The sequence below is a fragment of the Callorhinchus milii genome, unplaced genomic scaffold (genome assembly GCF_018977255.1).
Source record: "Callorhinchus milii isolate IMCB2004 unplaced genomic scaffold, IMCB_Cmil_1.0 Scaffold1, whole genome shotgun sequence".
Classification (NCBI taxonomy): domain Eukaryota; kingdom Metazoa; phylum Chordata; class Chondrichthyes; order Chimaeriformes; family Callorhinchidae; genus Callorhinchus; species Callorhinchus milii.
Window position 1 is genome coordinate 118,238,627 of NW_024704742.1, and position 25,386 is coordinate 118,264,012.

At 41.4% G+C, this 25,386-nt stretch overlaps 1 protein-coding gene across 1 annotated transcript; it reads right to left on the reverse strand.

Annotated features, from left to right (window-relative positions):
• Positions 1-5,137: 5,137 nt before the first annotated feature.
• Positions 5,138-25,386, reverse strand: LOC103177761 (LHFPL tetraspan subfamily member 2). The gene is made up of 2 exons (XM_007892078.2): positions 24,545-25,386; positions 5,138-6,313 (listed from the first exon to the last, which is right to left on the reverse strand). Exons 1-2 carry the CDS (start codon positions 24,972-24,974, stop codon positions 6,057-6,059), a joined length of 687 nt encoding a protein of 228 aa, XP_007890269.1. The 5' UTR covers positions 24,975-25,386; the 3' UTR covers positions 5,138-6,056.

Sequence of the window (25,386 nt, forward strand, 5' to 3'; positions counted from 1 at the left end):
TATAGTTATAAATCTGAGAAACGTCTTTGTTTCCTGTGAGGACAAAAACGGGATTTTTCCGTCTCCACACAAAAGCTTCATTTCCCTCTGTTGCCACTTTCTCACAAAGAGCAGAAATTCAAAGCCAATGCTTCTGTGGGGAGGGGAGGATTGGTAATTGTGCTGTGTTTGTGGATTGAGTGAGATCTACATTTGTGCTTGTGTGCGTTAAATTATTTGCATAATTATTCATAGTAGTCTACTTGAGATTGATTTTGGTATAACTTTGGGGACGAGTTCCCTGCTAAGGGATGACAAGTGCACCCAAAAGAAGACGAGAATATAAACTATAAGGAACAATAAACTAATTTCTGTCTACTGAAAGCATGAGAAACGGATGGTTATTAAGAGTTGTCTGATCTGCTCTCCTTCTGGATCAGTGCATAAACGCACAGCCTGAGGGGATGCTGAGGCAGATCTGAAAGAGCCATGATTTAGATGCTGTGCTGGCCTTTGCTGAGTTTGCTGTTGTGAGCTGGAGCCTCACTGGGTAACCAGTGTCTGAATCTTGTCAAAGTTAGAGTGGGCTAGACATAAAAGATACAGTTTTATTCTCACACTTTAATGTCAAATTGAGGTTTCACAAAACCTATGTTGCATTCTATTGAGGCAGCTGTTTCAGAAATAAAATCTGTTACAATATTATAATAATCCTTGTATTTGATATAGCACCTTATCGCGTGTTTGAGATGTCTTAAAGCATTTTGCAGAATATACTGTACAGTGAATTAATTATATATTTTGAGCCAATTGCGCACAGCAGTGTCCCACAAACAGTCATGGATTTAGTGACCAATTTATTATTTTTTGAGGAATTATTATCCCTGGAAAAGTGATCCCCCAATCGACTAACAACCGGGTTCCTACTTACTGCTAGGTAAGCAGGCATGTGGAGTAAGAAAACTTGCCCAACGTTTTGGCCTGCCAGGTCTCTCTCTCTCGTGCGAGGCGAGTGCTCTAACCACTAAGCTACAGGACTCCATGAAACTTTGATTCAAGTACATTCTCATAGATTCCTAACCTTTTTCCCTAAGAACCAACAATTTTGATATTTGGGCTATGATTAAGACTAGAAAGTTGGAAAAATTTAGCGCTTTTATTAAAGAGCCAGTTTGTTTTTAAAGTTCAAGGAGTCTTCAAGTTTCTTGACATTCATGTTTTTCTTTAACGTTCTCTTGCAAAGCTTCACTAAACCAAAGAGTGTAGTGGAAGATTGACCTGAATATTGAGTAGCAACCCACTGCATTCCAAGGCAACATGTTAATATCCTACCTCATTACACAACATTTCAAGCAGATGGTTGGGTTTACATAAGCAATACATGCTTTAGACTCATGAAATTAACCAAATTATATATTTATGTTTGGCAAGAAAGAATACATAGAGAATCAGTTCCTGACATTCTTCAGATGAGATGTTAAATTGAGCTCCCACCTGCCTGTTCAGATGAACATTAAAGACCCCATGGTACTATCTGAAAAGAGAAGGGAGCATCTCACAGTCGCCTGGCCAAGAATCTCCTAGATAAAACTGGTTATTCGCTGTCTGTTTGTAGAATATTCCTGTGCACAAAAATTGTCTGCTCCATTTGCCTACAATTACAGTCACCTCACTCTACAATAAATCCTGTGAAATGCTTTGAGATGTTTCAGCAACTTGATAAAGTACCATATTAAGTCCAAATATTTAATTTTTTCAATCAATTACATTTACCCCTTATTAAATTGACAGAAGCCCTCATTCCTTTCATTATCACTGTCTGAAATTAACTCTTTACCATCCACAGGAGTGATTAAGAGCTTGGGTTGGGAGACCAACACAGGAGGCCCTTGCTGCACACTTATCTCCCAGTCCTAAATATAAATAGTTGTTCCCTTACCTGTACTTTTTTCCTCCTGAATGAGGTGATTCTTTCTGTGATTACAAAAAAAGTTTAATGACTGGAGGGAGCACCTTTTTAATTCAATCAATCACTGTTTATTTTGCAGAGAGGTGACACACTGTCATTTTTACACACTGAAATCAACTGTACTATCAGGTGCAGGTGCTGAGACAGACACTCACCCCAGAGCTACATAAAGCAAAGGACAAATCACTGTATCAATTGCCCAAGCTTGATATAGATTGGAGTAGCATCATCTAGTTTGTTTGATTTTGTGAGCGAAAGGAAAAAGGTTAAACACTTTTGAAATTGGATCTGCTTAGCATTTGTGGTATGAAACACAACAGCCACAGTAAAGTATGAAAAACATGAATAGGTTTAATAATTCAGTGTTGCACTGAATGTTTCAGTGTTGTGGGAACAGGGTTACCATCCACACATTACTGCTGAATTAATTACATTAATAGGGAAAATGGCCGACTGGGAGTGTTTACTGGGCAACTCTGCTGAACAGCTTTGGCAGATCTGTTGAAATAATACTCTACACCTCCAACAGGCAACTGTTTTTTTCAACAACAAATTCAGTAATTTAATGATAGTGGTTATCAATGTAACAAGTGGGGTCAATGGTATTGCTACAACAGCTGTCATTTTGAATTCTGATGCATAAAGACATTTTGGCTTTGAGGTTTGTGTTCAATAAATCTCCATCAACTTGGGGAAGACATTGTAAAAATTACATCAACTGGGGTCTGATTACAAAGGGCAACTTCCAACTGTCCATTTAACAATCAGCTATTACTGGATTTCACCACTGATGTTGAATCTAATCATTACTGTGTAAATAGACGTGTGAGTGATGCTTTGAAATAGGGCTGACAAAACCCGGGATTCTTTACACTGGATGTTTGACACAATAACAGAACCTCAATTGTGCTAAGGAGGTCAATATATAAACAGCAGATATATGCCATTTTAATACTTTTGGCAATATACAGTAGGTAAAACTTGCTGTAGCCCTTAACAAATATGTTTTTTTTAAATCTATATTAAGTTCAATCACAAAATAAAATGATATTCCACCGGTCAATGTCTAGATCATTTTATTTTGGCCGAAGCATTATTCTGTAGTAAATGGCATGGCAATTGAGAGGGCATAGTGTGGTGGGTTACTCCTAGGTTACTGAAAATGTTATCAATGAGAGAAGAGTAAAAAAAAATGGGTTTCTACGGAGCCCTTCTTGTTCACTTAGGCTCTGACAGGCTGAAGTATTCCATTCATCTGGGGATAATTTGAGTAAAAGAGTGAAAATAGTTCCGAACTCGCATTCCCTGAATCCTCTGTGTGGTGCAACAAATTATTATTTCACAAATGTTGCTCCAATTCATAGTGACAGTTCCACCCAAGGACTATCATTTAATTTTCAATAACATTAATAATCCTTGCATTTGATATAGCTGTTTTATCACGTCGTTAAGACGTCTCGAAGCGCTTCACAGATTATATCGGAAAGTGGATTGACTGGCTATTAAACATAACTGTAGTAATTCTCTTCACAGAAACCATTGCTTGTGTGTCTATGAGTACTGGACGTTTGACTGCATTGTCTCAATTTGAGATGGCCTAGCCTTATGTAGAGAAGGCTAATTTAGTGATCCAGAATTTATTCAGAAATGATGTGTGTATTACTGGATAAGATCTATCACATCAGCCCCAGTTCAAAATCCACATCTCTTCCTTCCACACACAAAAACACAATAGGCAGTTTTGTGTTTTTTTATTATTATTGCACATATCTTACACACACTGTGTATAAATTTTAAATAATGGTAAAACTTACAAACGACTATGGCACAATATTTGAAACACATTAGGTTACTGAACAACAAATGTTAGCCAGAAATGTTGAAGTACAGCATCGATGGTCCTTCTTGTGTAATGTTAATTATGGTGAAGAGCTAAAAATGAACACAGGTTTAATGGCACTGATAACGTTTGGAAATTCAGCTTTTACAGCACATCAAGTCACTCATTCACAAGCAGAGCACGCTTCCTCAGCTGAAGACTGTTCCTTTTACAGTATTTCACTTCTGAAACAGTTCAGTTCTTTGGCACAAGAACCTTCAGTTTTTGATGCACCACTGCAGCCAATTGACACATTAATCAAGCGTTACAGGGTTTTAGAGTGTATCACTTTTTATTTGGGTTACCTAAAACCAATTTTCCCTGCCCATCTTTCCTTAATGTACTTTCACAAAATAAATCGTTTTGCCTTTTTTTAAGAACTTAATTAATTTCTAGCTCAACAAGAATTGCAGTGGTGTTACCTTGCACAGAATGATTTAGGGGCGAGCCTGATAATCAGACCCTCTAAATCTGAAACTCCTGTGCTTCAATGTGTTATGTCTTAACTGGCACTGGATTAAGTTAGGCTAGTTTCCTGTAAGGTCATTGGTGGAATTTGATCGAAAATGGCACTATTAAGAGTACTGACTTGCATTGAATATCCCTGTCATTTATAATTGTAAATATTGTTCCAAACGTACTCAAATATCTAGCGTTACCCAGCAGTACTGAAGCTGCAAGTGACAGCAAGTTGCACTTAGTGGTATTAGACATTTCTTTTGCAAATGGCAATAGATGTTGACAACATCAGGGATCGATCCCGGCGGTGGATGATGATCATTGGTGCCGGTTACATTGTGGCTACAGGAATATGGCTTTCTTCAGTCTGGTAGGGTTCACAGTTCATTAATTTTAAGGTTCATACTTAAGATCATGGCAGCCTTTCTGAGATGACTGAATTGCATTTGCAGTACTCATGACAGCCTTTACAATGATGTATGTAAAAAAACATAAATAGGCTATGTTATTTTATGTGTTGATGCCACAGTTAGCAATCATGGCTCCCGCTGCTCATATGCCATTAGTTCAATGTGAAATATCAAGTTCAATGATTTAACATCAATGTTAAAGCATCTACAATACAATCTGGTTTGCAACTTCCTTTGTACAGTAAAGATGTTCAGATGCAGACTTGCCTTCGTCACAGTCCAGATCAGATTGACAATTCCACATATGTAGGCCACCTACTCATGGTAATTTCCCTGAGATGCAATGTGCACTCTTTCCCTGACTTAGATAAGCAGATGTGTCCCTCTAGGGAGAGAGTGGGCATTCCATTCCAGACACAGTGATATTTCCATGTGTAGGTGGCATAGGTATGCAGAAGTTTCAGTCTGGTTTGGATATTCTTAAGCACAGTAACGAGTTTCTGTAGACCCGACTAACAACAAAAAAATCACCATTCTGGATTTTCATTTATTCCAATAAGGTTCTTGTGTTGCCTGATGATGTTAAACAAAGTCTCTGAAAATACCAGCCAAGCTGCACCTCTCAACAGACACAATGTGGACTTAACTGGACCAATTCACATATTTTTAATTGAAACAGCTTGAGTAGCATTTTAAATAAGGTATTCAGGCCATGAGCTCAATAATGCTACACAATTCTTTTTGGTGAGGCATGTTTCTGCGAAGCTTCTTGGTGTAAATGGAGAGGAGCAAATGTACACTGTGCATATTGCAAAAATTGTTGGCTGCAATATTAGGAAACCCAACACTGCACCTCACAGTAACTCAAGCTTTCTGGTGGAAATCATTTCCCTTGACAAAAAAATTCAAAAGTGATTTTTTTTTTGTTGCAGTAATCCAACATTGTTTACATGTGCTTTTTAAAAACAAAAGCTGCTGAGGCCTCTTTACTGACACAAGTCTTTGTCTGTTGGCAGCTCTTAAAAAAACTGTCTGCCTCTACACTGTACAGTCTAGGAAATTTAAAAGGAAATCTCACAGACCAGGATGAAAGCACAGCATCCAAAAGGTCTCCATGTATCACAGCTGCTAGCTATGTAAGCTGGTGTGGGCCACTCAAGTGACCCGACCTGCATCCTGTTTCATCAGTCTTTGAATGGAATTCAGTCTGACATTTCTGACTTGTACATGTACGGATATGGAGTTCAGATACAGGAGGAAGGTAGTAGAGTTAAAAACATTTGGCGCTCCAGAATTTTTTTTTAAAAATTGTCAAAGTAAAAACGAGAGACTCCGAAAAGCCTTTGGGCAATTTGTCTTCTCACAGCAAGCAGATCAGACTCTTGCCCTCTTCAATTTCTTCCTGTACTTTATCACTGGATGTTGCAATCTCTGCTTGTGCCGATAGAACTGCACAGAGGAATGTAAGGACAGTGCCACCAACTGCTGTGTAAAAGGCCCAGCCCAGAGAGCACTCCCCCAGCTGATAAGGTGAAACCTCAGGTCCACAGTAGTCCACTACTTTCTGAGAACCCCATCCAGCAGGGTACAGGATCAGGCCAAGGATCAAAAAGAGACCTGGGGAAAAAAAGAAACATGTTCAATGAGTTATTAGATTCAAAAAGAACAAACCGTGTTGGTATTTGAATTGCTAATTTATTTCTGCCTATTCAACCAGGCAGCCCGGGGAAATGGATGTTTTGTGCCAATCCCAATCCTATCCTGTGTGGGTGAACCAGGTGCTGCAGGGGTTTATTTTGGTCAGCCGGGTCTCTGACACATGCAAAAACAACCACCACAACACCCAGGTTTCATATATCGCCCTTCACACAGGATAGCATCTCGGAGCTTTGCACAGTGGTTGGATGACAAGCATAATCATTTTTGCATTTGGTATAGTGGCTTTCACATTGGAGGATGCCTCAAAGCACTTTACATGATTTATTATACAGTGCATTGAATGCATATTCTGCAGGTGAATGCAGCAGCCAATTTGTGCAATGCCATGTCCCACAAACAGCATGAAGTGAATGCCCAATTTTATCTAGATGATTGTTGGCCAGGATACTGGGAAAAACATCTTATCTTTTCAAATACTGCCATGGGATCATTAATGTCAACTTGAACAAGCTAATGGAAGCTTGGGTTAATATCTCATCTGAAGAACAGCACCTCCAACTATACAGTATTTCCCCAGGACTGCATTGGTGCGTCAGCCCAGGCTAATGCAGAATAGTGTGGAATAGCCTTAAATTCAATCTGAATTTAGAAGCTGTTTGTGGGACATAGTTGTGTGCAAATTGGCTGTGCTAGACCAGACAGACCTGGGAATGCTGATCAAAAGCAAAATGTGCTTCATTTTTCAGCATTCACCAATCTCCCTCTTGAAGAGCACAGCATGTACAGTGAATCCACTCCACAATAGAAGCACGTATTATTATTATGATGATGATAAAATTCATCCACTCAAAGTTTACAAACACAAACACTTTTGGTCAAACTAATTTAGTGCATTTGCAGTAAATCCCCCGATTAAGACTCTGGGACTATGGGGTCTAATATGCAGTATTTCAGAATAATAAATGTGTAACGAACTGCGGAATACATTCTTCCAGCACATTTAAAGTTTAGAAATGTGATAATTGCCTTTTTATGTGACAGAGGGTGATCTAATCAGTGTATAAAGATAAACTAAAGTCTAAAATTCAAGACTTAATTTACCCTAGTTAAGTTCTGAAATTCAGTCGATTTTGAAATTGGTTCTTTTTAAGAATCGAGGGAACCCAGTTCCTAAATTCAGATTGAATTTAAGACTATTCCAAACTATTCTGTGTATTCTTAAATTATAAGACAAAACAGTCTTAATAGGCCCGAGACTAGATGGAATTTCAATCCCTGAGTTCCCTATACCACACACTGTTTAGGTCTCCCTCACTAATAGAGAACACATATGCTGCACTGACTTTATGACCCACACCCCCTGGAGATAGTATTATGAAGGGCTCTACTGTATCAGGTAATGGAAATTTTGCATTCCTGTTTTTGTAAGCACATTGGCAAGTAATAGGCTTTTGTTCTGTTGTTCTCCGACTCCACTCACTTTAAGCTGCTGTCCGGAAATAAGTTTGTCGACATAATTGAAAACTAATCTTAACACGTTGCTGTAATTTAGTTAATTATATCTGAAATTCTTGGCAAAAGATGCAGTGCAAAGATTTGCTTTAATGTATCACAATTTAGAAACTCTGGCAAAGCACTAAAGAAGTGATACTAAGTGACCCCAATTTACTTCACCACATCTTAGCCGGAAGTGCCTGGAAAACCACATACTTCACGCATCTTTAAAGAGGCTCTTAAAGGTCCATTTTATTTAGCTCCACACTGTTGAATCAAACTACAGTTATAATTAATTAATAAATAAATAATCTGTTGATCTGTCTGAATGGAATCCTGAAGAAATGGAAAGTGATGAAGTTGTTATTATTTACAGTTGCAATGGGGAAGGAGAATGCTATGCTCATTTCACTATAAGTCTTGGGAAACTCTACTACAGTGGAGAAGTTTTCCTTTGTGTTTGGTGAGGCTGCTGCTTACTGAATTTCTTGCTCACTCACTGTCCATGTTTCCAGATCACCCTCCACAACAGCCACTGATGTTTTTGTTCTGGTCATATCCCAACTGTGTCATTCACAGCAAAGATTTCAGTCTCCAGCTCTTACTCGGTTGATCCAAAACAGGTAGCATTGTAATTGTCTGCTGATTGCTGTGCTTGTGTGATATTTACAAGCTCAGGTCTGGTCCTGTTCTGGTCTACAATCAGGTTGCATTTAAGTCAAAATGCAAAGCATTACATCTGGTCCAATCATCCTGGCATCATTTAAAGATGCCAGGCTCAGTGGGGAAGCATCACCTCTTCTGTTTCACTTCAAATAACTTTCAATTTGTAAAATCCCAATGTAAGCGATCCTACCACCATCAAAATCGACTGAGGCATATTGCTCCTTTAAATAATTATTATCCTTACATTTTTGGTGCAGTATAAATTTTGCTATACTCTGGAGGAGATTTCAGTCCAATTTTTACACTTTTTCAGTAATTCTAGCCAGTTGGAGCCTGTATTTTACTGGATCAGCCAACATCAAGTGTTGCCCTTAATAGGAAGAAATTTCACCTGGATCCAGATTTATGCCATTTACATAAAATTTTGGAAAGTTCAGAATTTGGCAAATTGTTGAATTCAGTCTTAACTTTAAAGTTGGTTTTCTGGAATTCTTAAACAAAACTTAAAGAAGATTATCTTCAAAATTAAGGCTGTATTTAAGAATATTGAGGTACAGATTAGCCACGAGATAATAGAATTATGGATCAGGCTAGAGGCACTGAATGGCCTACTCCTGTTCCTATGTTCCTAGAATATACCAAATTCAGGACTTTTTAAAATGCTAAATGGGAGTAAATCTAGACCCAGGTGGAATTTCTCCCCACTGAATTTCCTACAAAGCCTCCTGCGCTGGGAGTGCGAGGAGGAGTTACACACCAAGAGAAGGAATAATAAAGAGGAGGATGTGGCCAGAACTGCATTCATATTAACAACATCCAAAATACCACATATCAACCTCACCTATAATGTCCACTTTCAAAAAGCAAGTGTCATTTAAAAAAAAACACATGTTGAAGATTGCTTTTATTAGCAACTTGATCTGACCAGAATAAGAAAGCTCCTTCTTTTAAGTGGTTAGCTGCTACAATAACACAGGGCGATTCAGAATTCTTTCAGCAGCCTGTTGATTTTATTTCCTCGGGTACTCTTGCATGGAGATATTTGCTGCCAGACTCTTTTCTATTTGGTCATGGTCATCTTAAAAAGCTCACCGTTCACTTGGAGGGGTTTGGGGCTGTAATACGTGTCTTTCTAATTGGAACAATTATCAAAAGGCATCTCGGGCTGGCACCACAGGTGCTGAATGAACCGATTCAGTGGAAGAAGCAGCAATCTCCAAAAATGCTAAGCCGCCCCTGTTACAACTTTAATTGCATTCTGCACAGCACCCCAATTTCTTATTAAAAGTACCGTGACCTGTTAACTGCTGTTAGTATAATATAAATAATCCTTGCATTTCATATCGCGCCTTATCACGTCGTTGAGACTTCTCAAAGTGCTTCACAGAATATATTGTTCAGTGTAATGACTGTGTATTTTGTCGTCAAAATATAGCGCATCTAGCACTAGCAGCATGACAATCTAGCAACAGAATAGATGAACAATAAAGAGGCAAAACTCACGCCTGTGTATTATGTTTGCACCGACATTGCAGAATTGACATATTCACAGCTCCCGTAAGCAATATTCTGAGTAAGCAGCTTCCACTTGGAGTAAATTAATAACTAGCAAGAGCTTCTTTTCCCTTTTATTGTTTCTGTTAAGATCTTGTCAAGTTTAAACAGCAGCTACAACAACTTGCATTTATATCTATAAATAATAAAAATCATCCTTGCATTTGGTATAGTGCTTTATTACATTGTTAGGTCTCAAAACGCTTCATAGGATATAATATTATGACCTTGTGTATTTTGTGGATGAACTTGGCAGACAGCTTGCACACAGCAATGTCCAACAAACAGCCATAGAGTGAATGACTGATTTTATTTGGGGGACTGTTGGCTAGGATGCTGGGAGAAACTCCCTTCACTCGTCACCTTGCACTTGAACATCTTAAAACGCTTAAACATGATACAGAAATGGAGGAAGGGAGAATTAAGGGTGTTGACTAAAAACACAGTCAAAGAGACGTGGCTTTAGGAGGATTTTGAAGGCTGGGAGAGAGGGGCTGAAGAGGTTTTGGAAGAGAGTTCCAGGTGCCTATGCCTATTTCAGCATTCATATGTCAGCACTTTAATTTCAGAATTGGTGAAGCTGGTTGCAGAGCAGAAAGAGGTTTCAGACAACAACAAATTACACTTGTATAGCGCCTTTCACGTCGGGAGGACGTCCCAAGGCACTGGACAGAGTACAGCATTTCAGACCCGAGCTGGGGTTGAGGGAGTAAGGGAGGGGAGGGGAAGGGGGGTAATGATGGCACAGTGTTAGATGTAGATGTGGTTGAGAAGCCAGCAGTACAGCAGTGGTTTTAAAGTGAACTCACAAGCCTGATTCACTGATTTTTGCCTTTGATGATTAAAGCAATAGGAAACAATAAGATGTGTCTCGTGGATTCTAACGTCAAAGTTAGAAGGAATGGTTTCATGCTGTAAGAATGTAGACGTACAGTAAGATGAGGAATCACCTTACTAAGAAAGTGCAAACAGGGTACAATGCCCTAGATAACAGTTCAGTTTCAGAACAGTTTAAATTAACAAAAATTGGAGCAGATTCATATCTTTTCCTTCCAAGACAATTGTAATGAAGAGCAACTACAGCCACCAGAAACAATGAGTTTTGTTATCAATTAAAACATCAAAGGTTTTTTATTGACTGAAAGCCCCTGGGAAATGAGAGCCTGAAGATGGAGTGCATCATTCATATGATGGTGAGTGTGTGCTGGTAATTTGACCAGATTGACACTTGTGTTCTCCACCAATGCTCATACGTGCACACTTTCTGGCAGAGATTACCGGACAATGCTCGGAAGTGAGATCCTCAGCTAACCAACTGTCTGTCCCCTCTATATATCAGGGACTGATTTAGATCCCCAACCACTGAACGGCTGAGATCAGCTCAGCACAGATTGCAACCTAGGACCTTCTGTTCGCCCACAAATATACAGTCAATTCACTTTACAGTGTGTTCTGTGAAGCGCTTTGGGACGTCCTCCCGACGTGAAAAGCGCTATATCAAATGCAAGGATTATTATTATTATTATGGTCTGTGTGGCCTTCTGCTGCAGTCTTTCATTCACTGGACCAGGGGTCTTCACCAGTCGATCGCCACTAGGTGGCACTCTCACACATGATCAAAAAGACAAAGGAAGAAGCGATAGAATTGCATAAATATTTAGCTCAATTGAAAACGAAGCCAGATGCACAAAGTATTTCACGTACCTTGAAGTACAGATATAAACATTATTGTAAACTGTGGTAAATATCGCTCCTTCCTCTTGTTTTTTATTGAACATGTGTGAGATGCTACCTAGCTACGATTGACCGGTTGGAGCCCCCTGCACTAGACCGCTGCAGGAGCTTAGTGAAAGCTTTTTCAGTTCCCTGTTGACTGGCAGTGCCACTGAGGCTCTGTTGCTCTGTAATTGGCTTCCAAAAGGTGCATGGGAGTTGACTGCACTGCCTCACCCACTATAATAATCATTGCATTTGATATAGCACAATATCAAGCCGTTGAAATGTCTCAAAGCGCTTCACAGGATATACTGTAAAGTGGACTGACTATATATTTTGTGGGTGAAATGTGGCAGCCAATTGCATATAGGAGTGTCCCATAAACAGTCGTGGATTTTATTTGGGGTATTTCTGGCCAGGATACCGCTAGAAACATCCTTCTCTTTCAAATAGTGCCATGGAATCTTTAATGTCCTCCTGAACAGGCAAATGGAAGCTTCGATCAACAGCACCTCCACCAATATAACAGCCCCCAACACTGCAGTGGAGGGTTATCATAGATTATGTGATTCCAAGTCCCAAAGTGGGAACCTTCCGACTCAGAAGCCAAAGTACAACCACTGCACCACGCTGACACACACATCATCTCCCAGTGAAAAGTTCCTAACATCATGACTCCTCTGGCTGACCCAGCTATGATTGGAATGCCTATATATATATACCTATATCAAATGCAAGGATTATTATTATCACCTCTCCCACCCCTCCCTGTCAGGCTGTGAAGCTCAGAACCAAAAGCACTTAAGCAGCCCTGAGTTGTTAAACATTAAACTTGGTGCCCTCGGGGAACTCTTTTATTGCTCATCTCAGTACGCTGCAACCAGCAGGAATATTATATCTTCATATCTGCACTGTACTCTGCTGATAAAAGCACATTTCTGGGTGAGCTTTGTACTGAATTAAATTGCTACAGATCGGCCCCAATATAGGAAGATTCAGCAGCTACCTCCCTCCCTCCCTACCTAACTAACAATACAAACCAACGTCTGTCAGACTGAAAATGAAAGTCTGTATTCAGCATTCAACAACAACAACAACAAGATTTCATTTATAGAGCACCTTTCACATTGGGAGGCCGTCCCAAGGCGCTGGACAGTTGGGTCGGGACCCGAGCAGGGGGGAAATGGTCAGGGTGAAGGGAGGAAAGGGAGGGAGCGAGGAGGGGGTAGAGAGTCGAGAGGGGAGCTGAAGGCACGGTCAAAGAGAAAGGTCTTGAGACCGGCCTTGAAGGAGGAAAGGGAGGAGGCAAGGTGAAGGCACTGGGGGATAGAGTTCCAGAGCCTCGGGGCTGAGAGGCTGAAGGCCCGGCCACCGAAGGTAGGGCGGTTAGGGCGGGGGATGTGGAGCAGACCAGAGCCAGAGGAACGGAGGGTACGGGCAGGTAAGTAGGGGATAGTAGGTCGGAGAGGTAGGAGGGAGCGAGGCCGTGAATGGCCTTGTAGGTGAGGATGAGGATCTTGAATTCGATCCTCTGGGGGATGGGGAGCCAGTGGAGGTGAGCGAGGGTGGGAGTGATGTGGTTGCGAAGCCTGGTGCGGGACAGTACACAAGCTGAAATTCAAATATAAAGGTAATTCCCCTGGCCTGGGTGAGGGCAAAGTATCAAGCAGGTTTCCCATTCCTAATCCCCATCCAGCGACTCACTTCTCTTACTGGAAGCTGTGTGAGCATTGATGTGAGGTGGAGACAGGACACTATGGTCCCATAGAGTGCATCCTTCATTCACTGTGTGTCTCCACAAGAAGATTAGCCACTTGAGTGCGGGTGGTTAGCACTAGAGAACTGTAGCCCAACATGAGTCAGTGCCCTCAGGAGAGGAATGGGAAATAAAATTAAACAATGGAATATGCCAGCTGAGTGTTGAGAATAGATCCCCGTGCCTTGGCTCTCGCCAAACTGCGCCTTATACTCTCTGGAGTTAGGTAAGCAGGATGCGATCCTCCAGGAAGAGAGTGTGCATTCCATTCCATGGGAATTTTCATGTGTTGGTGGGATGCATGGAACTGTCAGGTTGGTTTGGATACTCTTAGGCACGTTGTTGGGTTTTACGCATGTGTCAGACACCTGGCTGACCAAAAAAAGAGAGGCTGTTAAAACGTAGAACAAACAACATTTTCACTCGGGTAGTGAGGGCCTGTTGACAAGCTGCTGTTCTGCAGTATGGTGTGTTGGATTGCAAGTTGACTTGGTTACCAGTTTATGGGTAGTATTCAGATCATAATGTATACCCTGAGTGCTTCTGGTGTAAACACATAGGTTCAATGTTATATTGCTGTACTTTTGACAAGGAAATCAGCCACTACACTTTGCCTCCAAGGACTTTGACTCAACACAGTCTAAGCTGACACTTCAAAACAGTGCTCGGGATGCGCTGCATTGTTGGAGGTGCAGTCCTTCAGATATTAAACCAAGGTCCTGTCTGCCCGTTCAAATGCATGTTAAAAATCGTGTCGCACTACTCAAAAAGAGAGTGAGAAACAGAGGACAGTCTCAAAATGCTTCACAGGATTTTTTTTATTGTGAACGCAGTGACTTGTGTATTTTGTAGTCAAGTTAATAATTATCACATTGAACTTGTTATGAAAAGTTGCAATTTCACCGGAATAAATCTGTAAATATCAGTTAACAGAAAGCGCTGCCTCTTAAAGTGACACAGGACACTGGGTGCTAAAAGAGTTTGGTCTGCACTGAGTTCAGGGCCAAGGGCCAACCTTTGCAGTCATCAACAGCATTGGTCAGTCGTGAATTCACTTTGTTACCAAAACTTCTAAAGCAGAACACTTGTGGACTTTTTAAAACGATGACTGACGGTGTTTTTACTATCCTCGTCTCCAAGGACACAACCCTGCTAGATGAAGAAACCATGTGTCACCTCAATTGCCACAACACTGGGCCCCAGAGAAGCCAGTGTGCCTTTAAGTAGTGGCCTTCTAAAGTACCTTCACAGCTAACATTTACATTTAAATTCTTGTATTTAATAATAATAATCATCCTTGCATTTGATACAGTGCTCACATTGTTGAGACAACAATAACTTTCATTTATATAGCGCCCCTCACACAGGGTAGCATCCCGGAGCTCTTAAATGTCTCAAAACGCTTCACAGAATATACTGTAAGGTGAATTAACTGTATATTTTGTGGGCGAAATGCGGCAGCCAATTACGCACAGCAGTGTCCCACAAACAGTGGTGGATTGAGTGACCAGAAATTACATTTAAATTCTTGTACTAATACTTAAATTCTTACATTTAAATTCTTATAATTACATTTAAATTCTTGTGTTTACATTTAAATCCTTATATTTACGTTGAAATTCTAGCCTTTACACTTACGTTTATGTTTAAATTCTCCCAAATACGTTTAAATTCTTCAATTTTTATAATTACAGCTGGAAAAAAAGACAGCCCTGTTCTTTTCTTTAACAAAACGTCAACCCACAAAACACAATGCTGGTTCTCTGCAGCGATCAGAAGGGAGTGTGTTTTTGATTGCTCTGCAGGGACTTTGGAAAAATATGGACTGCTGCAGATTCTGCTGTTTGAGTGTGATTGGCTTCATTTCATTGATCCATTGACCTTTGCCTATGTGACTCCGTGAGGCAGCTGGTGAGGAGGTGGTCGAGTTTACACAGACATGCTCACTTACTTCACATTTGACTCATGAGTGAATCAGTCACATTTTGACCCTGTCCACTTAAGTTGCTGTGGTAACAAGAAGGTGGCCTCGGTTTTCCAGTGATGTTGTTTTCCCCTCAATGATCTAATGTAGCAGTGCAACATCACAGTGAACTTAGATCAGATCAAACCTGATGCAATTCATTTTTAACCAGAGCAAACCCAGTGTGACACCACATCTCAGTTACACACAAACTTTGTGTCTGACTCCACCACTGTTAAGCGCTCTGAGAAACCTGTCCCACGTGACAAGCACAATATAAACGCAGGTTGTTGTTGCTGTTGTACTTCCCTTCCTCTCAGAGGTAACTAAATATCTGCACTCATTGTATCCCCAGGCATGTGGCCAAAATGTTCTTCGAGGATAAACCTCAGGTATGAAGCACATCCTGTCACATGTAATCCTGCTTGTTCCAAACAGGAACCCCGTTGCTCCCCTGAGAACACTGAATGGAGAAATTCAACCTGCAGAGACTTAACTCTATTTATCTAACATTTTAGAGCATTTGGTAAATTGTTGAATTCAGCCTCAACTCTGAAGTCTGCAAAAGAAATTATGGAAAAACCCGTAATCAAGAATTTGCCAAATTCTGGCTGCTCTAAAATACTACATAAATACTTCCAAATACTAGTATTTGAAATACTTTCCTAAATACCCTTTTGAAAGCTGTTATAGATTCTGTTTCAAGCAACAATCTTGGTAGCGTATTACACATCCCCATATTCTCCTGCTCTTCCATTTGGTGGACAGGAATAGAGCTGGGCAGTTGTAGCTTTGCTGCCACTTGCCAATGACCTATAGGATTGCAAATGCTTCTCTGCATTAACCTTTTCCACAAACCTGGGCAAATTTATGACAGCTGGCTCCCAGGGTGATGGGTGAATTGAGCAGAGAAGATCCTGAGTCTGCTTTCCCAGACACTGGGCCAGGCTCAACACCATCACCGTGCTCTTGAATATTTTATTTTGTAAAAGGAGAAGAATGAGGCTGGAGCGATTGCTTTTGGAGGCTCGTACATGTCATCCAATTCAGGGGCTTTGTCATACAGCAGGTTTTGATGCAATAAACAGTTTCTGGTATTACAGTGGTGCTGAGACTGGTGACATGATCTGCTGAGAAATATTCCATCATCCGTCCCACCAGCACTACGCCCTGCATCAGCATAAAAGCTATTTGAAATGGGACACTCAACGGACAGGCAGTAGATAGAGTTTATATCCTGCATTAAAGTTTGAGAAACTGTTCCTCAGACTCTTAAAACATATCCGTTTACCGACCAACTTCAGGGGGAGGTGGGGGGGGGGAGGAAACACAAACTCGATATTCGAATTACAATTTACAATAGAAAAGTTTTTTTTTGATCCTGGGAGTTGGTGACAGGAGCAGATTTCACAAGAGGTAGTGACTATCGGCTTGCTGCCTCCCTGGAATAAAATTCTGACCAACACAGAGATAATAAAAGTGCCTTTGTGCCTTACGCACACTCTCTGTCACCAGGTCACTGAAATATGTAACAAAGCACCAGCACGCCAACCCTACCCCACCACCTCCCCCAACATCACCCACAACCACACTGCAATGGAAAACAGTACTGTTCCCTCAGTGCCCAGGAACTAATCTCCCAGCTGTGAGGTGTTTGCAAAACACTGAGGCTATTGTCTCTCTCTTGGCCAGAGGTGCCGTCCTTCAAAAACTACAGTAAACATATCACAATCCCCACTGTGCTTAACTCTTCTATGTATGAAATTCCCTCTCCTTCCTCTCTCCTCAGCATGTGTGTGCTTTCCACACAGAGTGCAAGAATAAACCCACCGTCTTGTGGTAAAGTAATATTAAAAGGAAATATGAATTTAATTGTCCCACCCCCTTCTTTGGCCCCTTGCCTTTCAGCTGAAAAGCTGATATGACATTGGAAACCAGTAACTGTGAAATGACCCATAAATGTCACTTTTTATTTGGAAATTTTAACTTTATTTTCTCTCTCTATGACCTTGAGTGCAGGTTTACACTGTGGACCTGCAAAGGAGGATTGGTGTCAGCCTGACTTGATTGTGGTTTCTGAGTCATAAACGTTGTAGGTTCAAGCCCCAAGTCGAGACTTGGAGCTCACAATCTAGTCTGACCCTTCAGTCACTGCTGTGAGATGAGATGTGATATGAAAGCGTGGTCCTGTCTGTGCCTGCTCAGGTAGACAATAAAAATCACAAGACACTATTTGCAGGGAGTTTGTCCTGGTAGCGCAGTCAACATTCCTCCGGATAAAATTGGTCATGGTTATGTTGGTGGGACATTGCTGTGGGCAAATTGGCTGGTATGTTTTGCCTACAGAAAAACAGTCACTACACTTTACTGTAATATCCTGTGAAACACTTTGGGACGATTCAACTTTGAGGCACTATATCAAATATAAGGATTATTATTATTAGCATTATTCCCTAGGAACCTAAGAAATCCCAAATGGGATTTTACTTACTAATAATAATCCTTGCATTTTGATATAGCACCTTATCACGTTGTTGAGATGTCTCCAAGCACTTCACAGAGTATACTGTAAAGTGAATTGATTTAGGATACTTGGCGGGCATCTGAAAGCTGTCGGGGAAATGGGCATTCATGCCTGAAAGGGACAAAGGGAAAACAATTCTCCTTATTAGGTGATGGTAGCTGCAAGTTGGGGTGAATGGGGACAAAAATCCGGCAATTGCCAGTTGGGAGTTGCAGCATTAATTGCAATGTTGATTTTGCAATCAGGGCAGGAGCTTTGCTTTATGGTTGACAATCTCAGGGCTTTAGGTATCTAATTTGACAACCACCCACCAGCAATTTTGACTTTCATCTATTGGCATGGACACTGTCTGGTAGAGAGAGCACCAATCATTGAGAAACAGCCTGCAATTGTAACAGGGTTGCTATTTGGGAAGGATGATATCAAGTGGTCCACACTATCTGAACTTCTCTTGTGATCTTGTGAATGACAGGGAACTGAGGCATTAATGATTCCCAGGGAATAATTTGCACCTGATTCTCATGACGCTCTGTGGCCAGTGGATTTTATGTACAGCAGATTAACAACTAAATCACTGGGCTCTGGACATTCTGTGGATTCATAATGTATCTGTAAAAATGGAAGGGTGAGAAACACATCTCTTCACAGATGTGATAACTATTCAATGTGTTATTGAATTTGTTATAAAACATCACACTTTTCTATCCATTGCTTATGTTCTGACATGTCAAAGTTGAGGGTGGTGGGGGGTGTGGTAAGGAAAGAATGTGTCCACCCTCAAGGTTTTGGCTCTTTGGAATGATGATTTTAGTGCTATGTTTTGCTTCCATTCAAGGAGTTAGACTGGTATTTTAGTGCAGCTAAAATAGGACATCAATTAAAATAAACTGGTATCCTGTGAAGCCGTGCACAAAAACTGGCTCTGGTGGCACCAAGAGAATGTGCATTAGGGAATGTACATTTCAGACGATTGGGAAATATCCATGCATGAGTGGAATTCAACAGTAGTTTGGTTTGGATACTGTTAAGCATGACATTGAGTTTTCACATATGTCAGACACTTGGCTCACCAAACAAAACACTTACTTCACTCGCAACAGTAGAATCATAGATGAAAGAGAAATTGGAGCACAGAAGGAAGTGATTTAGCTTGTTGCTAGCTCTTTCACTGACGCTATCTGCTTTTACCCCATTCCTCTGCTCCTTTTAATACCCTTTCATTTTACTTTTTTCCAAGTACATAGCAATGATAGTCAACCCATGGTCCGCGGGCTGGAAATGGCCCATGGGGCCACTGAATATTCACACGAGTCTCGGTGAATCTGTTTTAAATCAATGTTTTGTTTCCAGTAGCTTACGGGTGATTACGGGTGATGATGTATATGGTGTGGCACTAAATCAAATCAAGAAAATGTATTTGGTTGGCTAACCAAAAGGGTTGTGCACCACTGATACATTCCTTTTTTGGAAACAATAAGGTGGATAATTTCTGGTACCTGGCATACACCTCATGAGGGCTCAAATCTGTACTTGTCTGATGTTAAATGTCCAACTAGTTACTGTCTTCACTTGGTGATAGGGGGGCACGGGAGAGGTAAGCGGGGTCTTCTTCTAGCTCAGCTGACTCTGAGGTGACATGCTTAGCAATAGATTAGTGGTTGGTGCACTTTAAGATTCCTTTCACTTAATACAAGTGTTGCTCTGCGTTCCCACCTCCTTCCTTCCCTCCTCGCCCCCATCACCATGATCACAAGCATACAGAATTATGAGGAGCTCTTCACTGGCTGCCCCCTGTGTGTACTGAGCCATCTCAGGAGTCAAAGGGTTAACAGGATACCCACTCCAATAGTCTAGTTCCCTAATTTTAGCCCAGATATTGACACAAAGGCTCTGCCAATGTTTACGCTGTTAACAGTGGCTTCCGACTCTCTCTGGAGGTTTACAGCCACCAGTTGCTGCTCTGACGTATCAGCACTATTTGTTTAGCATGGGGCAAGGTGATAATAAAGATATCCAATCAACTTTCAAACTTTCCCTCAAACATCACAGGCTTAACTCGCCGAACGAGTCCAGTTAATGGAAAATTTGAAGGCGTTCCAGTGCATTTAGGAAAGCCACTTGCGAAATGAAGAATTTTAATTCCCGAGCAAAAATCACGTAGAAATCAATATAGGAATAGGAAACGCTGCATCTATTGTCCACTATGCCAGCTCCCCACACAGGGGAGAGAGCGGCCCACAAAATATACAGTCAATTCACTTTACAGTATATTATGTAAAGCGCTTTGAGACATCTCAATGACATGATAAACGACATATAAAATGCAAGAATTATTATTATTATAAGTTTCAATCCCTAATGTTTTCCATGCTAGTCAGGTTCAAACAGGTAGCAGTGAGGGTGCTATAATTGACCTCAATTTCCCTGGTCTGGAAAGAGAAGGAGAATGGGGGGGGGGGAAGAGTCAGTCAAGGTCCTCACCCGGACTTCTTTCTGCGTGCATCTGTGTGAATATCGGATGGGATTCAACCTTGGTTTGTGAAGCTCTCTTCCCTGCAGTGTAAGAATCTGAAGATTTAGGCCATTGCCGGAGGGCTGTGGGCTGGTACATTGAAGAGACAAAGGGCCAGGGAGAAAGATAAGGAGAATGCAAACTCTGAACTGCCCACCTTTAGAAACAACAATGTCAATTAGTATCTTAATAAGGAAAGATTAGAAGAAAAAGCCAATGTACAAGTCACCAAGACTTCTCTATCATTGTCGCTTTCGTGAAAACTTGGATCTATATTTTTGTCTTTAAGGAACACTTATATTAGTTAATATTATGTTATTAGTTTTTACACTAACCAAAAAAGGAACAACTGTGAACAACAGGGATAGTAGAAAAGCCGCAAATATTCACTTCAACTTTTGGCATTGCCAACTCACTGAGTAAAGACAGACCACAAAACTGTGTAGAAAGTATTAAAGGCTTCACTACCTATTGTGTTACTCACAGGAGCATTATAATATCTGCACTGCCCTACATGAAATGTTAATCTGTCTGAAAAGATATATTTCCACCATCTGCAGTGTCTCTTTCTTATGTCAAACCTGACAAGAGATTGCAACAGCAGTTCAGCCCTACAATGATGACTCAGTCAGCACTGTGCATAAGCAAATTCCTAGTGCTCAGTGCTCTTGCATCATAGTTTTGGGCTACCTCGGGGAAATGTGGCCAGAAATGGACTTCTGCAAGTCACGCAGCTGAATCAAAATGACAAACTGAGACGCTTTATCATCTAAATTCCAGTTAAAAGGAAAATTACTACATGTGAAAAAAAATTCTTAAAATGTTAATTCTCGCAACACTGCCTCGGGTGCTTTTCCAGGCAGGAATTTTGGGGAGGTTTCCTGCTGTCAGCCTTCTGCCTTCGTCACAACTGATCTACGCAACTGTAGCCGCAGGACAGGGTGTGCATACCCAGGTTTGACAGAATAAGCGGGGGTGGCAGAGCCTGGGCAGAGGCAAAGCGAGTATGAGCTGGAACAGGTGGGAGACACCTGGCTGGTGATGCTTGAAATTAGTCCGGTTCCCACAGATTTGCCGTTAAGTGTATTGTGCATATTACAAACAGTGGAATAACCTGGGGCTCTTAATGTAATGAAGGAGAGATCAGTGAGGCTGAGTGACAGGTCTCTTGGGCCAGGATCAGGCCGTGGATATGAAGCACAGTGTGTGCTCTGTGTCTCTGCTTCTCCCTCCACATGTACACCCACACACACATCTGCAGGACTTAGTTACTTCCACACCCAGGGGGCTGACCAGCTTCTCCTGCTGGAGTGGTAAAAGCACACAACCCAGACCAGGAACAGGCATGCGTCACACTCCCATCCTAGCACTACTTCCGATCAAGGCTGAGGCTGTGGTTAAGGGTGCCTGTTCAGCACAGCCAGATGCAAATCCAAAATAGAATTGCCCTTCCCACCAAACTTTGAGGGTTGACAGGTTATTTGTTGGAGGAGGAGTGAGTCCATAACCAAACCCTTGATGTCCACACATGTACACATTCCAAGTAGGGATCAGTGTATGGGGATCGAAAGAGGGAATCCTACTGACTGCCCCTCTCTAGCCCAGGTACATGGAAGTCAATAGTATCAATCCAAGTTGAGATGGGCTAAATCAATGGAGAGAAGGTTATGCGAGGACCTGATAGAGGTCTTCAAGATCATGAAAGGTTTCGACAGGCTAGATAGGGAAAAGCTGTTTCTGCTGGTAGGTGTGTCTGTGACCCATGGTAACAGTCTTAAGATATCTACCAAAAGAAGCAGAGGGGAGGTTAGAAGAAATTTTTTCACTCAGCGAGTTGTTCGAATTTGGAATGATCTGCCTGAAAGGGTAGTGAAGTCCGATTCGATAACAACTTTTAAGAGAGAACTGGATAGGTATCTGGGGAAGACGGGTTTGCAGGGTTATGGGGAGAAAGCTGGTGATTGGGGTTAGTGAAAGTGACTTGCTCTGTCAAAGAGCCGGCACAGACTCGATGCGCCGAATGGCCTCCTTCCGTGCCGTAACATTCTATGAATCTATGAAAAATAATTTACTCAAAGAAAACTAAAAAAACTTGAAAACAGACACATGTCTAAACAAGGTAGTGAGAAAGGCAAGTCTGCAACTGTACATATTCTTGCAACACCACTTTATGGCACCCCAGAGGTTAATGCAATTATTCTGTTACATGAATTGTCAAAAGGGCGTGGGTTCAATCCCTACATTGAGATTTAAGTCTTGACGGACACCTCAGTTCAGTGCTGCTGTGCTGTTCTTCAGGTGAGATGTTAAACCAAGGTCCCATTTACCTGTTCAGGTGGATGTTAAAGATCCTGTAGCACAATTTGAAAAGAGAAAGGGATTTTCTACTGGTGTTTCTTTTCCTTGCCATTAACCCTCCAGATAAGTTGATCATTCATCTCATGGCCGTTTATGGGACTTTATGTTTGCAAAATGGCTGTTGTGTTTGCTACAAATTCAGTCACTACACTCGAGTGCTATGAAGCACTTTGAGACATTTTGACATTGCAGATGCTATATAAAAAAAACTTTTCTTTAAATTAATCACCCTCTCAACTGTTTAAAAGGGAAAGTTTTTTTTATATAGAGGAAGCACTTTACCATTCAAAATACTTCTCCTAGATTTTGAGGAAAATAACAGCAATATAAATTTGTGCTTTATTGATAGCAGAAAATCCTGGCCTTTCTATATTGTCAGAACAAGTTTGCTGAGTTTGTTGTATGCTGGAGTGACATCAATGAGTTTAATGGAGTTTAAGACTGACTGGCAGCTTATCCTGAGCCATTCTATATCAGGAAAGTCCATTATCAGTAAGTAAGCTCCTCTCTGTAAGATATGTCATTCAGTGCAAGTACAATTGTGTTTCTTTGTAAGTATCTGGTAGTTTAGTTCTTTGAACAGCAAGTAAATCTCCCAATATTTCTTTCTCTTTAATTGTGAGGGAAAGAAAGAGAAACGGAAACAGCACAAGTGTGGGGATTCAGTGAGGGTTAAAAAATGTCCAAAGAATGTTTTAGATTTAAGTTGTTTCCTTGGTATCAAAAAGCTACCGTACATTGGAGCCTCTCTCTCTCACACACACACACTGTGCCTGGCAGCTGTACAGAAGGCATGGGAGGAACGTATTATTGACTATTCTGTGCTTTCATGCAGTTTATCTTTAAAGGAAGGAACCATGAACAATGTGCATTGTATTATAGTTCATATAATGTCAATACAGTGTGGCTCAGAGGCAAATAGGAATTTCTGACTGATTGAAAATACAGTAAAACCCACTGTTCATTTACATTAGATATGAGGCAAATTCTCAATACAAGTAGATTGGGAATATACTCTGCTGTTGAATCAATAACTGTGTTTGAAACTATTCCAGTCATAGGCAAAACCGGACTATGAAGTATCTCCTGTGACTGACCTGCGAAAAAGGAGTTAACATGATTCCTTCCACCGAGGTCTACATTTTGGTAAAAATAATAATAATCCTTGCATTTGATCGAGCACCTTATCAAAATCATTGAGATGTTTCAAATCGCTTCAAAGAATATACTGTAAAGTGAATTGACTGTATATTTTGTGGGTGAAAAGCAGAATCCAATTGCGCATAGCAGTGGCTCACAAACAGTCGTAGATTGAGTGACCAAATTATTATTATTTTGAAGGGGCTATTACCCCCAGAAAGCAATCTCCCAATTGACTAACAACCGAGTTCCTATTTACTGCTAGGTAAACAGAGGCGTGTGGAGTAAGGAAACTTGTCTAAGGTTTCCCCCTGCCCTGGTTGAACCTGGTTCCTCTCGCTTGCGAGGCGAGTGCTTTAACCACAGGACTCCACAAAGAAATAACCCTCTTTACTTGGTTTTAAGTAAGGAGTGTTATTTCTGCAATTTCAAATGAACACAAATGCACCCACTAGCAACAAAACCCAGCGATTGTTGTAGATTATTAGTGAGAGAGTCAGGCCTACCTGCAATTCCCTGCAGCAATCCGCAGATGTTAAAAATGCTCTTCTTCAGGATGCTCTGCACACACATGGTGAAGACGGACACGAAAGCCACGGCGCACAGAACCAGAATACCTGTGGCCAGAAAGATAACCGTCGCTTTCCAGAAGCCGCTGGCAATTTCCCCAAAGTTCTCAGCGTACGGACCACACAGAGTCTCTCGCTTGATGTTCGTGGAGTAGGAGAGTTTGATGCAGCGGCTGTACAGGCCCAGGGTGGGGCGGTAAGGGCTGCTCACGCTGCCCGAGCGGTTTGTCAGGGCGGGAGAGCCGCTGGGCTTCGACCTGCCGATCAGCCAGTCGGCGCTCATGAAAGCAATGAGTTCAGCGAAGGCCACCACAATGCTGAGCAGGGTCCATAACATCGAGCGGCAGGTAACAATCACATGACACATGGTTTAATTCAATCTGGTACGGAGCCGTTCTACTCCTCTTCCAGCCGCACGGGGACAAACGGCTAGCGAAACGTTCAGACAAGTTCGAAGAAGTAAATGTTTTACGTACTGTACGTAGTATATAAACCGCAGCCGGACGTGGAATTTCTCTCGCTGTAATAACTGGAAAATAGAGATTGAGCCTTGAGTTAAATCCTCACTTTATCACAGGGTGAAATCAAACGTAAATCGCTTCAGCTAGGATCCTCCACCAACTCGCAAGTCTTACAGCTTCTGTTCTGCTGGTTGATTCTTCCTCTGAGCCAAGTTCCGGGAGAGTGGAGTGTGTCTCTTTTATCACTGCTCAGAGTGGCATATGACGCTACATTTCACTGGAGGACATTCCAAGGTCTGCCCACAACCAGGTTCTTAT